At 42.7% G+C, this 14,101-nt stretch overlaps 1 protein-coding gene across 4 annotated transcripts in view; it reads left to right on the top strand.

Moving 5' to 3' along the window:
- The first annotated feature begins 8 nt into the window (after positions 1 to 8).
- Positions 9 to 14,101, top strand: part of CFAP61 (cilia and flagella associated protein 61) — a 244,904-nt gene continuing 230,811 nt past the window's right edge. For 3 of the 4 annotated variants that reach the window (XM_070419827.1, XM_070419826.1, XM_070419828.1), the window contains exons 1-6: positions 9 to 90; positions 1,562 to 1,712; positions 8,578 to 8,728; positions 10,939 to 11,015; positions 12,190 to 12,257; positions 12,486 to 12,612. In XM_070419827.1, the coding sequence (XP_070275928.1) occupies positions 1,570 to 1,712; positions 8,578 to 8,728; positions 10,939 to 11,015; positions 12,190 to 12,257; positions 12,486 to 12,612 (566 nt within the window). In that variant the 5' untranslated portion in view covers positions 9 to 90; positions 1,562 to 1,569. Of the gene's footprint in view, positions 91 to 1,561; positions 1,713 to 8,577; positions 8,729 to 10,938; positions 11,016 to 12,189; positions 12,258 to 12,485; positions 12,613 to 14,101 lie in introns of those variants that run through there. The other variant, XM_070419830.1, reaches the window with a different exon arrangement.

Below are 14,101 nucleotides of genomic sequence, written 5' to 3'. Positions count from 1 at the left end.
GGCGTCCAGGAGCTGCGGTTGAGGTGGATAGAGCTGGCCTTCCCAGCAGGGACGCGAGGACTGGGTCCAGGGCGTCAAGGACACATCCAGGTAAGTGTCCGGGACTGGGTGACAGCGCGAGAACCGCTGGACCTGTCTAGCTTTGGCGTCCACCTAGGGGAGTAGGAACCAACGCCAATCTGGATGCTCGAGGTTGGGGGAAGAGAGGCAGGCCGAAAAACTACTACTCCCAGCATGCCAAGGGGCGAGCCACTGCGCTCCTGGGCAGCCCGGAGCTGCGTTGCATTCTAGATTTTGTAGTTTCTGAGACCCACTACTTTCGTTTCTGGACAGTAGTGCCCAAATAACTAACTCCAAGGCTACTAAAAGTTTATTAAAAATAACTGAAAGTATTTTAAAGCCAGATAATACAAGACAAAAATAAATGAGTAGACTAGCAAACTAGCCAGCCTTGTTCTCAGGTAGGCAGATGTTTAAATTCTCTTAGTCTGCCTTAATTACATGCATTATCTTGGCCTCCATGTCTTTATAAGACGAGGATAATATCTAGTTCAGTAGGATTAAAGAGAAAAATCTATGTAGCGCTCAGTAAATGTTGGCTGGTATAATTCTTGACATGCCTTTAAAAACAGAGAAAATTACTTATAAGCAAGCAAATGGTTAAGAGAATTTTTAAAAAGACTTTATTTCTTGGAGCAGTTTTAGGTTCACAGCAAATTTGAGAGAAAGATGCAGAGAATGCCTATTCCTCCACCCCTCCCCCAGCCTCCCCACTATCAACATCCCACCAAAGTGGTACATTAGTTACACTTGATAAACCTACATTGACATATTATCTCTCAAAGTCCATAGTCTACATTAGGGTCACTCTTGGTGCTTGCTGTACCGCTCTATTATATGTCTTTCTGAAACATTAGACTCTCCACTGTTGTCATTAGCGATTCTCCTCAGAAAGACTTGGTTATACAAACAAAGCAGGTACTTTCTTATGGAACTTCTCAAACTCTTTGATGAGCATGATGGCCTGTCAGGAATGCTATCACAAGCAGCATTTCCTATACTTATTTAACTATGAGATGTTTTGTCTCAAAATCTCTCTCAGGATCGCTGCCCTTCAGGACTTCAGTTTGGGGAATGCATTTGGAACAAGGGCAGCAGCTGTCCATACAGGGGTGTAACTCTTGGCCACCTGCAGTGGTGACTAATTAAATATAAGAGGACCCTGAATCAGTAAATAATTCCTTTCACTGTTTTTCAAGCCTACTGTTAGAATCCTCTAAAGCAGCTTCATTGGAAACAAAGAACATGGTTGCAGAAATTTCTAGACAGGCCATTTCTCAGGAACATCATTGTCCTGGAGAGAAACATGTCAACTGGTTTGTGGTGACAGTCAATCGTTGCAGCCTACCCCCAGGGGAAAATATGTCCCACCAGCACTCTAATACCATGTTCACTCTGACCATACAGAAATTGAATTAACGTCCAATTTTGTTAGTACTATAACTGGACTGGCTTGTCATCTCAGATTAACATTGGGTTGTTTTCTCTCTTTTGGGGACAGGATAAAAAATGTCAATACTCACTTCTCCAAGAGGAAAGGTAGAAGTCGTTCACTGCCGAAGAACAGAGTCCCAGGATATTTTTTGTATCAAAAACCTCATTAGAAAATTTACTCAGAATCTGTTTGGGAGGCTTAATCTCATCTACCTTCTGTAAGTACGTAGCCAAGGAAGCTTAATTATGTTTATCAGTTTTATCACACAACAGGAAGGGGACCTCAGTCCCCACTCCTCTGTCTTTATGGGGCCTTTGGCGAGGAAATGGGCAGCAAGAAAATCTACCCTACTGAGCAGGAGATCTTTGGGAACAGCCAGTCTCTAAGACCTGTAACAACATGCAGGTCAGAAGGATTTCTCATGGGTTTTGGATTCAGACAAACTTGGGTTCAAATCTCAACTGCCCCACCTACTGGTAGATTCACCTGGGGCAAGTCAGTACTATTAGCTACCAGTTGTGAGAATTTATTTTCTATCAGGCTCTGTGCTTTGCCAACATGATCTTATTTAATACACTGACACCTCTCTGAGCTAGCCACTATCATGTCCATTTTAAAGATGAGAAAATGGAGGCCTGCCAAAGTCAAGCAGTTAGAACGCGTAGGTGACAAAGCCTGGTTATGCTCTTATCCACTGCTCTGAAAATATTCTTCTAAATTTCGAAATCAGTATAGATTTTTTTTTTCTTAAAAGTTCTTTTTTCCCCTGTTTTGCTTTTTTGGATACCAGAATATAAATATCCTGTAATCTTTCTTCATAATTTTATTGAAAAACATAAGAGATAGCTCAGGATTGTGGATTTCATAAAGCTTCATATTAAATACACTTGAAATGTTTAAACTGAGGCCAACCTAAGACATTAAAATTTGTAGTTTCTGATTAGCACACTGCTGAGTATAATGGAAACTGGTACAATTTTGTTAGAGAACAGTAGGGCAATATGTATAAAAGACTTTAAAATGTATGCACCAATGAAATTATTTCATTTTTTTGGTATACCTTAATGATGTCCTCTGGATGGAAAAAGTATGTTGATACACACACACACACACACACACACACGCACGCACACACACACGCGTGGGCGCGCGCGCATGCACTAACACATACACAAGAACTATGCAGAGAACATCATTAGAGTGAAATAAAAAACAGTAGGTCTTTTTAAAAAATTATTTTTATTGATTTCAGAGAGAAAGGGAGAGGGAGGGAGAGAAATAGAAATAATGATGAGAGAGAATCATTGATTGGCTTCCCCCTGCACGTCCCCTACTGGGGATCGAGCCTGCAACCCAGGCATGTGCCCTTGACCGGAATTGGACCCGGGACCCTTCCATCTGCAGGCTGATGCTCTATCCACTGAGCCAAACTGGCTAGGGCAAGAACAGTAGGTCTTAATGCCACTATCTCCTTGAGTATTTTATGCTATATTCTAGAAACCTTATGATTCTGTGTTTGACACCTTTGCAAAGAACAAAAAATAAATACTCCCTCCACCTAAGGATGGAAGTATTAGATTCTTTTGTATAAAACTGGCTTGTTCATTGTAAGGATGAATGAGATATAAGCCCACTAGATAAAAGTGAACAGTAAGCACACTAGCCTGTTTCAACCTCAGCCTCCCCCAAGGATAAGCACATATTGATTTGAGGGCCACATTGATTATATCTGTGGTCCCCCAAAGCTTCAAAAGATCCCAAATAATGACTGCATTTTCGGACACACAAAAGCTGAGTTAGTTTACCAATGTGTTTCCAGGAGACTGGCTGAATAAACACAGGTCAGGTGTGAAGGGATGGAGCTTCAACTCAGACTAGAAATAATGAGCTCAAGGAACATGAGCTCACAGTAAAAAAATCACAATTATACAAGGAAACATGCACCATTTTTGAGAACCAACAACAACAAAATATCCAGCAGAATCAGATTCTCAAAGGTTGATATATTGTCAGACAAAGAATATAAAATAACTATGCTTACTATGTCTAAACTGAATAGGTCTTAAAAGATCATATAAATGAGTAATGAGGTTTGAAAAAAAAGTCAAATAGACAATCTAGAAATGCAAACACAGAGGTGGACAAAAGTAGGTTTACAGTTGTGAGTATGCAAAACATAGAGTTTATTATTTTGTGTTCATAAAGCTATTATAGTAATCATAACCTGCATGTCTTTTTCCACATGAACAATTATAACTCTACTTTTGCCCACCCCTGTATAGTCAAAATTAACGAGTAACTGCCACGATATTTTGAATTTAATTAAAAAAGTTCCGCCGCTGCGTCTATAGACACTTATGGCATACAAATGGTTAAAGTTCAGTGGATGAGTCAAATATAATAGATACAATTGAAGACAGAAGTAGTGAGGTGGAAGATTAATACCAAAAAATTATCCAGAATTCAGCAGAAAGAGATAAAAAATGTGAATGGGCTATTTGACAAGACTAGTAAACTTCTAGAAGGAGATAAAAGGTAGTGGAACAGTACCTATTTGAAGAGATAATGACAGAACTTTCCAGAATTGTTGAAAGCATAAATTCTTCCATCCAGAAAACTCAGTGAATCCTAAACAAGATAAATACACAGAGAAATCTACAGCTAAGCAAATTATAATAAAACAGCAAAATGCCAATGCTAAAGAGATCTGAAAAATAATCAGACAAAAAGAGACAAATTACCTGCAAAGAGCTGAAGGTTAGACTAATAGATGATTTCTCACTAGCAACAATGGTAGCCAGAAGATAATGGAAAATAATATCAACCTAGAATGATATATGCCCAGTGAAACAATTTTTTAATACATAGGAGAAATGAATTCATTTTCAGACAAACACAAATGCCTCAAATATATTATAGGCAGGAGGAAGGATAGTTCAGCTGGAAAAGCCCAAGATACAAGAAGAAAAGTAAACAAAAATATGAGCAAATATGTGGGTTAATTTAATTTATATAAAGCAATAGCAATAAGAACCAACCTCATCTAGATATTCAATTTAAATATAAGATATAAATAACTTAGATTAAAATACTGGACAATTGTATGTAAACTGGAAGGTACATGTTTATAATGAAAGTACGCTTAAGGCATTATGCAGGGGGAGGGAGTGGTAGCTAATACACAAAGGTGCCTTCCCTCTCTCCTGTGAACCACATATCCTGCGTTTATGCCCTTGTGTAGGCCCTTTTCACACTGAATCAGGGCCAGCCCTGTGTAACCAGTAGAAACCTGCAGAAGTGATTTCTCTGTAACTTCAAGTCTAGGTCATAAGAAGTCTTACAACTTCCAGCGGGCCACTGGGAATGCTCTTTCTCAGAACCCAAATGCCATGTTGTTAAACACTCCGGTCACATGGCCACATGCAGGTGCTTCATGTGACAGCTGCCGCTGAGCTCCCAGCCAGAAACCAGCATCAACTACTAGCCATGTGACTAAAGCATTTTAGATACGGAATACAGTGAGGTGACTCCAGCCACAGCCACAGTGTGACTGCTAGCCCCTTCAGAGACCCCAAGCAAAAACTGCTCAGTTAAACACACTCAACACAGAATCATGAGAGATAATAATAAATTGTGTTAAGCCACTAAGCTTGGGGTGGTTTTTACATGTTAACTGGTAACTGGAACAAAGGGTAAAGACTTCGTTAGGAATGTATGTTATGTATAGGACAGCGAACCCGTGACACGTGTGTCAGAGGTGACACGCGAACTCATTTTTTTTGGTTGATTTTTCTTTGTTAAATGGCATTTAAATATATAAAATAAATATCAAAAATATACATCTTTGTTTTACTATGGTTGCAAATATCAAAAAATTTCTATATGTGACACGGCACCAGAGTTAAGTTAGGGTTTTTCAAAATGCTGACACGCCGAGCTCCAAAGGTTCGCCGTCACTGGTATAGGATAATCATTAAAAGGCTAGGCAGTGAGATGATAACTTCTGACCTATAGAGGGAAATGGAATAAGAACTTTTAAACAAACTCTGAATGAAGAAGGCAAGATGGGAAGAAGAAAAATGAAATAAAATGTGGGACATGTTAATCACATAATAGGAAGATAGAAAAAAAATTCAACTATATCACTAATCTCAATAAATGTATTTGGGGGAAAAGTCTTTAGTTAAAAGATAAAGTTGGGCAGATTGGCTGAAATAGAACAAAATAAAATTCAGTCATATTTCTGTGTTTGAGAAACACCTAAGATACAAGGGCACAGAAGTGTTTACAGTCAAAGTACTGGGGGAAAAAGACTGCCAGCCCAAATCTCACTTTAAAAAGGCTAGTGTTGCTATGTAAGTAGTGAACAACATAAACTTTAGGGCAAAAAGCATCATACCGCTAAAGAGGGTTTAGTTCTTTAAAGAGGTGTGACAGCTTTAAACTTGTATGCTACTAATGACACCGTCCTAAAATAAAGCAGAAAGTAATAGAACCAAAAGATGAAATAGACATACCCACTTTCATAATTGGAGATTTTAAAATACCTTTCTTAATAAATGGGAGTTCGAGTAAACAAAAAATCAGTTATGATATCACCTGTAGGACAGGTAAAAATCATTGTGGGAGCAAAGAAGGGAGAGGAGGAAAAAAAGTAGAGGGAGAAGATGTGTTTTTAAAGCTGGTTTAAAATTATTCTTTATAATAAGCCAAATCATAACCAAAGGAGGCCTTTTAAACACACACACACACACACACACACACACACACACACACACACACACATTTTACACAAAATATGTTAAAGTTCAAAGATATTATTCACCAATAGAAATCAGAATTCTGTTCATAGAGCAAGAAGTGGAAATTATACATACAAAGGATAATGCTGCAGAAGTTACGTTTTGCAGTCAGCCATTTGGAAATTGCAGTACATTTTCCCAATGTAACCAGGTTATTCATGGCTGGCCTCCCAGGCCAACCTACAAAATCCTATTTAATCAATAATGTCTGTGTCGTATAGTACTGTGCTAATTGTGTTATTGAACCCAACCACCATCCTGGGTTCCCATGGATAAATGCATCTTAAGTTCAAATTGGGATTCCAGGAACATATTTCCCTTGCTTCCCTGAAGTGATGGTGGTTGCCTTGTCTCAGCTCTTGCCCACTTCCTCAGCCTTCACCACCACCACCATCATGGCTGACATGCCAGGGGTCCTATGCCCTGGGCATTTTCTCACCCGAATTAGAGTGAGAACTCTCAGCATGAAGCTCTGGGAGCCTGGGGCAGGGGAGCCCAGAAGACCAGGAACTGGAGGGAGCCTCTGCAGGGCTTCAATGAGTCATCTGGAGAGGTTGGGGGGGGGGGGGGGTGCATTCTTCTGCTGAGAAGTCCTTTGTGTGAATTCTGTAATCTTGGGACCTGAGAGTAGCCTGCTACCTCTTCTCCATGACAGCCAGTGCTTTGGTGGGGCCCTTGGGCTGGGTGCACCCTTAGTGGAGTCCCCTGTGGCTGTGGGATGTGACTGCCTATGAGAGGGGATGGTGGCTGTAGGTGCTGAGATCAGCATCCCTAGTACAATGTTTCCCCAAAATGCCCCTACCTCTGGTGGTACCCAAGGTGATTTGACTTGATACATGCACAAGACATTTTTGTTTTAAATGTTATGCCTTTATTTTTATAGTTATTCTTTCTTTCTAGTAAGGGATCTGGTTTTCCATTTATGATAGTGATGTAAATTTTCTATTGAAAATATATGTATTTAAGCCAAAATGAACAGGTTTAAAGACACAAAATCGGAACAAGAAGTACGTGTGTGTGAGACTGCTCTTTGGTGAGCAGCTCTGGGAAAATAATATGCTGTCAGGAGGGGGAAAAGCAAACAGGATGGGTTGTGGTATTTCATTTTAAAAAACACACAAAGTACATTTCAATGTATGGCTGCCCTGAAAACGAGGCAAATCTGGAGAAATTGACACCAAAATGTTCTCAAGTGTTGATTATCTATGGGGGATGGTATCAAGGATGGTATCAAATTATTTTTTCTCTTTTTGCCTGTGAGTACTTTCTAATTTTTTACTGAACTGACAATACAATGTTTGGGTGATAAATGTGTAACTGGAGAGTATATATAATTTTCTCTCTACTATCCCCACTGTCTCTTCTCCTCCTTCAGCTATATGCTGTCTTCTCATTTATTCCCCTTAGTAAGGAATGGATAGCTTCTGGCTTCTTTGTTTTTTGAAGGAACATGAAAAAAAATTCCCCCCTCCAACTTAAGATACCAGTCAATTTCATTTAGCTAAGAAAGTGAAAATTGCATTTCAATTTATATACAAATGGTTCTCCATGAAGTAAAGTGTATCCTGTCTGTAAGTCATAGCTCTTGCTGCCGTGACAGGCCACAGGCCAGGGTAGATGTGGGGAGGGACCATCACAATGTCCCTTTGGGGCAGCCACCAGAGGAATCGGAAGACCTGCTTCTCCTCCCTTGTCTTTGCTAACTTGTGGGGTTCCGTTTCTGCAGGTAGATCAGGTATATTGCTAATGCTCGGATTCCGTAAGAAGCAGTTAGCTCAGAGTTTGGAGAAATTGTTCAGAAGGCTGCTGCACACAGGCGACCAACTCATCCCAGTTTGCCAAGACTTTTCTGGTTGAAGCAGTAACAGTCCCATGTTTTGGACACATCAGTCCTGGTTAAACTGGGACAGCTGGCCACACTAACTGCACGTGTTTAGGCTAACACGGGTGTTGGCCACATGGAATGGACAGGAGAAACTTTACAGTCAACCAATTTTCCCAGCCAATCTCCAAGGGAAGGGTATTGGACAATTCAGTTCATAAATGGAATGGCTTTCTAGTGAAATATAATTTTCAGTAAAAATGTAGTTGATAGTGCCAGATGTCCTGAAAGATCTATTCCCAAAGCTGGCTGCCACATTGCTTCCACCTCTTTCAATGGTTATCATACCTTATGCAGTGGTTGCTCAGCTCCAGTAGCCAAACGGGTTTGAGAAAATGACATCCTCCTCTCATTTTCCGTAATCTTACATGTGTGTGCAATTTTAATCGTTGCCACAGGGAGAAGGCCAACCTTGCCATCACTCTCTGTAATGAGAGGGAGGAGATCATGGCCCACGCCACCTTCGTGGACTATCCCAACTGGAATGTGGCCAAGCAGGATGAGTGGGTGTACGTGTTCCGGGAGCTCGACAAGGAACTCCCGTGCACAGTAAGCAATCATGCACATGCTTATTAGAACCGTCTTCATTTTGAAGGGAGGCCCTGTGCTTACATATATGTCTTTTCCGTCTTGGACTGAGCAGTTCAAATCACACAACAGAAAGTACGTGACATCATGACAATTAGGTATGAAGATAGCTGGTGGGGAGGAAGGGTGGGTCTGTGGGTAAAAAAAAAAAAAAAGGTAGATAATAGCCAGATCAGACAGCTTCTGGCCAGGCCCAGGCCATACTCTGCTGATGAGGACTGGGAGCAAGGAATTAGTGGGAGTGTCAGAACATCTGCTTTCTGGTCTCCACCCTGTGCTCCGAGTGTCTGTATCCAAAGTTTTTGATGTAATGGAAGGGCACCTTCCATCTGCATATTTGCCTCTGTAATAATGATAACAGCCTCAGATTCCTGTCACACTATAATTTTCAAAGTGCCTATGTGGACTACGGCTCAGGTGATGTCTTCTAGCTGCGGGCATCTGACAACCTGTTGGCAAATAGGGGCCAGGTCAGCAGTTCCCATGGAGTTGGGCCCAGGTGACTGGTGCCACATCTGAGCCCTTCCTGCCCTCCACCTGCCAGAGCCAGGCTTGCATCTGGTCCCCATTTCTGTGGGCAGCACACTTGCCTGTCAGTGGAATTCAATAGCATGTCCCCAGAGCCCTGGGGAGTGTCACTTGAGTGCATGAGTGAGTTCACCACCCACAAATGCATGCACACACACACACAAACACACACACACAACTATGCACACACATGCACACTCAGCACATTATCCAGCACATATTCAGCTAGTTGGTGTCTTCCCTTGCCTCTTCTCTACCTCTTCTCTCCTCACTACCCTGTGCACCCAATTACCATGGTCAGAAAAATTATCTCAAACTTGGAACTAGTGCAGAAAGATTCTTTCATTGAATGCTTGTATCTGTGATGGGCTATTTGACTGGGCTATTTTACAATTCTGTAAGAACAGTGATTAGTGTATGGATGTTTATCCATTTGAGATGTAAATCATTTCTCTCTGGTGGAAGAAGAGAGAATCTCAAAGGTTTCGGCTATGGCCCAGTAGGACGTTTACTATTTTATATCATACCCAGCAATATTTAAAAAATATTCTCTCATTAACTTTGCCTAAAGTAACCAGCATCTCAAGTTCAACGAATCATTTTTTATCATCTTAGTGGTCACCCATAAACTAATGAGGTGACCATTGAGATGATAAACCAAATTCACCATCCTTCTCAAGCCGTTTTATGCCCTAGTGTTCTAAGGCACACGCCATCCAACAGCAGGGGAGACCAAGGCACGTGATGTGCAGGTGGTAGCCCCAGGCCACCCATAAACTTGCTCAGGAAACAAGGAACACAGACAGTGCTTCTGTTGTCCTGACCTGGGCGCCAGCACTACCCTCCCCGACCAGCCACCTCACATCATCTCCCAATTTGAAGATTTGCCCATAAACACAGGGGTACTGAGTTGAGCAGATTAACCTGTGGCTATATAGACCAACTGCTCATTATTTAGGCCACGGAAGAAGTCTTCAGAAGTTCCAAGACAGAGCTCTTTAAAAACTTGACAGATTTAACCTGAAAGTCATGTTAGGATCTGGCTACTTTGAATTTTCAGCTCCCAGGTTTTCTGAATCCCAAGAGTAATATTTGATTCTGACTCTGGGAATGTTGAACAAAACAAGCCATTGGACTCATAAGTGGCATCTGCCTTCCATCCTTCAAATTCATAAGAGACTCTTTCCCTCATGTCACTTGAATAGAGCAGCAGCTGCTTACTCAAGAGCCCCGGGGAAAGGGTGATTGTCTTTCACTTGGCATCGACACCCCCGAGGACAAGACTACTGAGTTAATAATCGATTTCACTCCCCTGCAGGCACCTCCCTGCCCACGGCCCGTTTGCGGGGGCAGGAATAAGAGCCAGTTGCACTGGACTCATTTAGGATCCCTGTTACCTTGAATAATTCTGAGCTAGGAGGACAGAAGGCAGTGAGCAGAGTACGGGAGAACACTCCAACACTGCCTGGGCGTCTCATCACTTTAGACATAAAATATCCACAAACACAGTGCTGCTCTGTGTCTGTGACCAAACCCCCCCCTCATACCTCCCACCTCCCACCTCCTACCTCCCACCTCCCACCCTGTCCTAGCATAGCCCAGATGTTCACTCAGCCTTAGTTATGTTCTCCTTTCTTCTGCAGCCTCTGAACACATTGTTCATGCACCTCTTTGTGGCCGTGGATGAGTTTTCTACTGGCTGCTGCAAAGAGATAATTCGGTAAGTGGCCAGAGCCTTGCGGACGGTGACTTGGGGGCTTGGCAGCAGCACCATAGACAAGACACATTAGTGCCAAAATGACATGAAAGAGACCATGTGGATGCAGTCATCCCTCGAAAGGGACGGGTTCTAGAACTTCTGGGGATACCTAAAGCTGCTGTGCTCAAGTCCCTTATATAAACTGGCACAGTATTTACATATATTCTACACAATCCTCCTGCATACTTTAAATCAGCGGTCACCAGCCATTCGGACCTCACAGGCCACCAGTGGTCCACGGACCACTGGTTGGTGACGGCTGCTTTAAATCATCTCTATATTACTTATAATACCTAATACAATGGAAATGCATATGTGACTATTGTTATACTATATTGCTTAGGGAATGTTGAACAAAACAAGCCATTGGACTCATAAGTGGCATCTGCCTTCCATCCTTCAAATTCAGTACAGATGCAACCATTGTAGGCCTAACTACATAGTACACATCAGCAGCAATGTAACATTTTTAAAAAAATATTTTTGATCTGTGGTTGATTGAATCCACAGCTGTAGAACCTGTGGATATGGAGGGCCTCTTAATTTCAAAATATCTTTCAAGGACATGACACTCTTTGAGGTGTAGCATTTATGGAATAGCAGTGATATTGCCGAAAGAAAACCACAGGTTAGGATGTTCCTAAAGTTTTCCTCAGTCGCATCTTTAGAAATGTTTATTAACATGACAGACTGTAGAAACATCCTGAATAATAGGACATGCTGAAATATGATCAGCGGGGCTCCCGGGTGACGTGATGTGTCGCTGACAGCCTGCACAGACATTGGGAGCGGGGCTCAGCTTTCAAGTCACACTTGAAATGCCACACCAGACCTTCCAGATGCTAGGTCAAAGGTTAATATTTGCAGAAATCTGGTGTGCTCCGTGAACATGGCAGCCTTTATTCTTCCTACCTCCATGGAGCAGATAGAAAAGGGCTGGGGAGCCCAAGGAAAAGTAGAGAAGAAGAAGAAACTACCTGGAAGATGTTCTTGCCTTGGCAGGCAGGGAGCAAAGGAGGGGAGAGGGAGGTTGGAACACCTCATCCGTTTAGTGAAGGCATTTGTCTCAATCAGGTGCCAGCTGAGGGGATTGCTTCGTTACTAACACTCACCCACCCTCTCTTTCCCTGGCCAGGTCTGTGTTTAAGGCGGTGCCAGAGCTGCACTTCATCTTTCTCATCGTGCCGGCCTACATGAGCCTCGGTAAGGTCTGCTCGACTACCTCAGCCCCGGTCGGGAACAGGAAATTCATGTTTGAATGGGGCCGTGGTGAATGGGAAATAAGGGTGATCTCCAGGTCCACAATGTACACCATGCCTCTATGCCTATAGCACTTAAAACACCGTTGAGAATGGGAACTACGCTGTGTTTGGAAGTTCTAGTTATTCCCTGGTAAAACGAGGCCACATTTCTCTGTCTCTTGTGATTCAGGCATAACTCTGATAACTGTGTTTGACCAAGTGGGAAGCATTCCGAATCTGACCTTTAACGAGGACTTTGCTGTGCACATATGTCACAGGCACAGCCATTACCCTCAGCTGCACGTTCGCAAAGCCAGGTAAGGCGGGAGCAGTGCCTTTGGTCACCTAAGCTTCACCCTGACAGTTCCCTGGGGAAGAGTTTTTAAATTGTCAGTTGTACTGTAAGTAGGTACGGCTTGGATTAAATTGTTTTGGAATACCCATGAGCATGACTTCATTTGAAGATGTCTACAGTGCCTCTTGATGACGTATTTGCGGAACTAAATGTCTGATGAGACTCATTTGGTGCTGTGTGGCCGGCAAAGCTGTAGATTTACTGCTCATGGGTTTCTGAAAACACATAGTTTTTTTGTCCCATGCTGAGTGAAATCACTTTAAAAGAAAACAAATCTAAAAATGAATCTGCCTAAAAATAAATACATAAATAAATTAAATAAAAATAAATAAAAACGAATCTACCTATTTGATTTTCCTAGTAGAGCCCACTTATTTTCTGGCATTCAGCGGATGACGATTCTGTTGACCCAAAGAGGGGTGTCTTAAGTCGACACCATTAGTGCCCCCAAGCTCAGCAATCTTAAGGAGAGGGCTATGCCCGAGTCTGTTTGCCAAGGAGGGCTGCAACCCCATCTCCCATCCTGCAAGCGCTCCTGCACTGTGGCCTTACCGTCCTCTCATCTAGAGGTGGGGTCTGTGGCCCTCTTTATCTGGGCCAGATTGTGACTTTTTTTTTTTTAATCCTCACCCGAGGATATTTTTCCATGGATTTTTAGAGAGAGTGGAAGAGAGAGGGAACGATAGAGAGAAATATCGATGTCAGAGAAACACATCAATTGGTTGCCTCCTACACACATCCTGACCAGGGCCTGGGCTGGGGAGAAGCCTGCAACTGAGGTAGGTGCCCTTGACCGGAATCAAACCCAGGACCCTTTGGTCTGCATGCTGGCGCTCTATCCACTGAGCCTAACCGGCTAGGGCCAGATTGTGACTTTTTCAACCCATACAGCATGGTGGAAGGGAGGCTCTGTGATTTCTGAGGCTAGGTCTCTTGGGACTTCTCTTGGGACTCATTCTGTAGGGAATGGGGTGTAGACGTCCGACGGCCCTGAGACCAACGTGCCGGAAAGGCCACATGTTGCCCTCGGGTCAGTGGGCCAGCGGGGCTCCTGCTGACAGCATTGGCTGACAGCCGTGTGAGGAAGCCAGCAAGGACATCCAGGCAAGGAGAGCCCCCCTGCATCTGCAGCCCAGCCAACCTGTGACGGTGGAGCCCTGAGAGACCCCAAGCAAGGACTGCCCAGCTGTGTCCCCTCAGAGTTTTGACTCACAAAGTTGTGAGCAAAATAGAAGGGCTGCTTTGAGATGAGAGTGCATATGAAACCATTTCACTAGAGTGGTTGCTTGGCTTTTATCAGTGAAGAATAAATTGGATCTTCTTGGGTCAGTTGTTGTCATATTTGATAAGTGCTCCATTTCTGTAGAAAATATTGAATTAAAATCTTAAAAACCTGAGACCTACTTTTTTTTACCAGGCCTGTAGTATTACAGCATAATTGTTAAGACTCT

The sequence above is a fragment of the Myotis yumanensis genome, unplaced genomic scaffold (genome assembly GCF_028538775.1).
Source record: "Myotis yumanensis isolate MYYU_CA2020_CCGP unplaced genomic scaffold, mMyoYum1.0.hap1 SCAF_7, whole genome shotgun sequence".
NCBI lineage: Eukaryota > Metazoa > Chordata > Mammalia > Chiroptera > Vespertilionidae > Myotis > Myotis yumanensis.
This window is presented reverse-complemented; position numbering and strand designations above follow the sequence as displayed.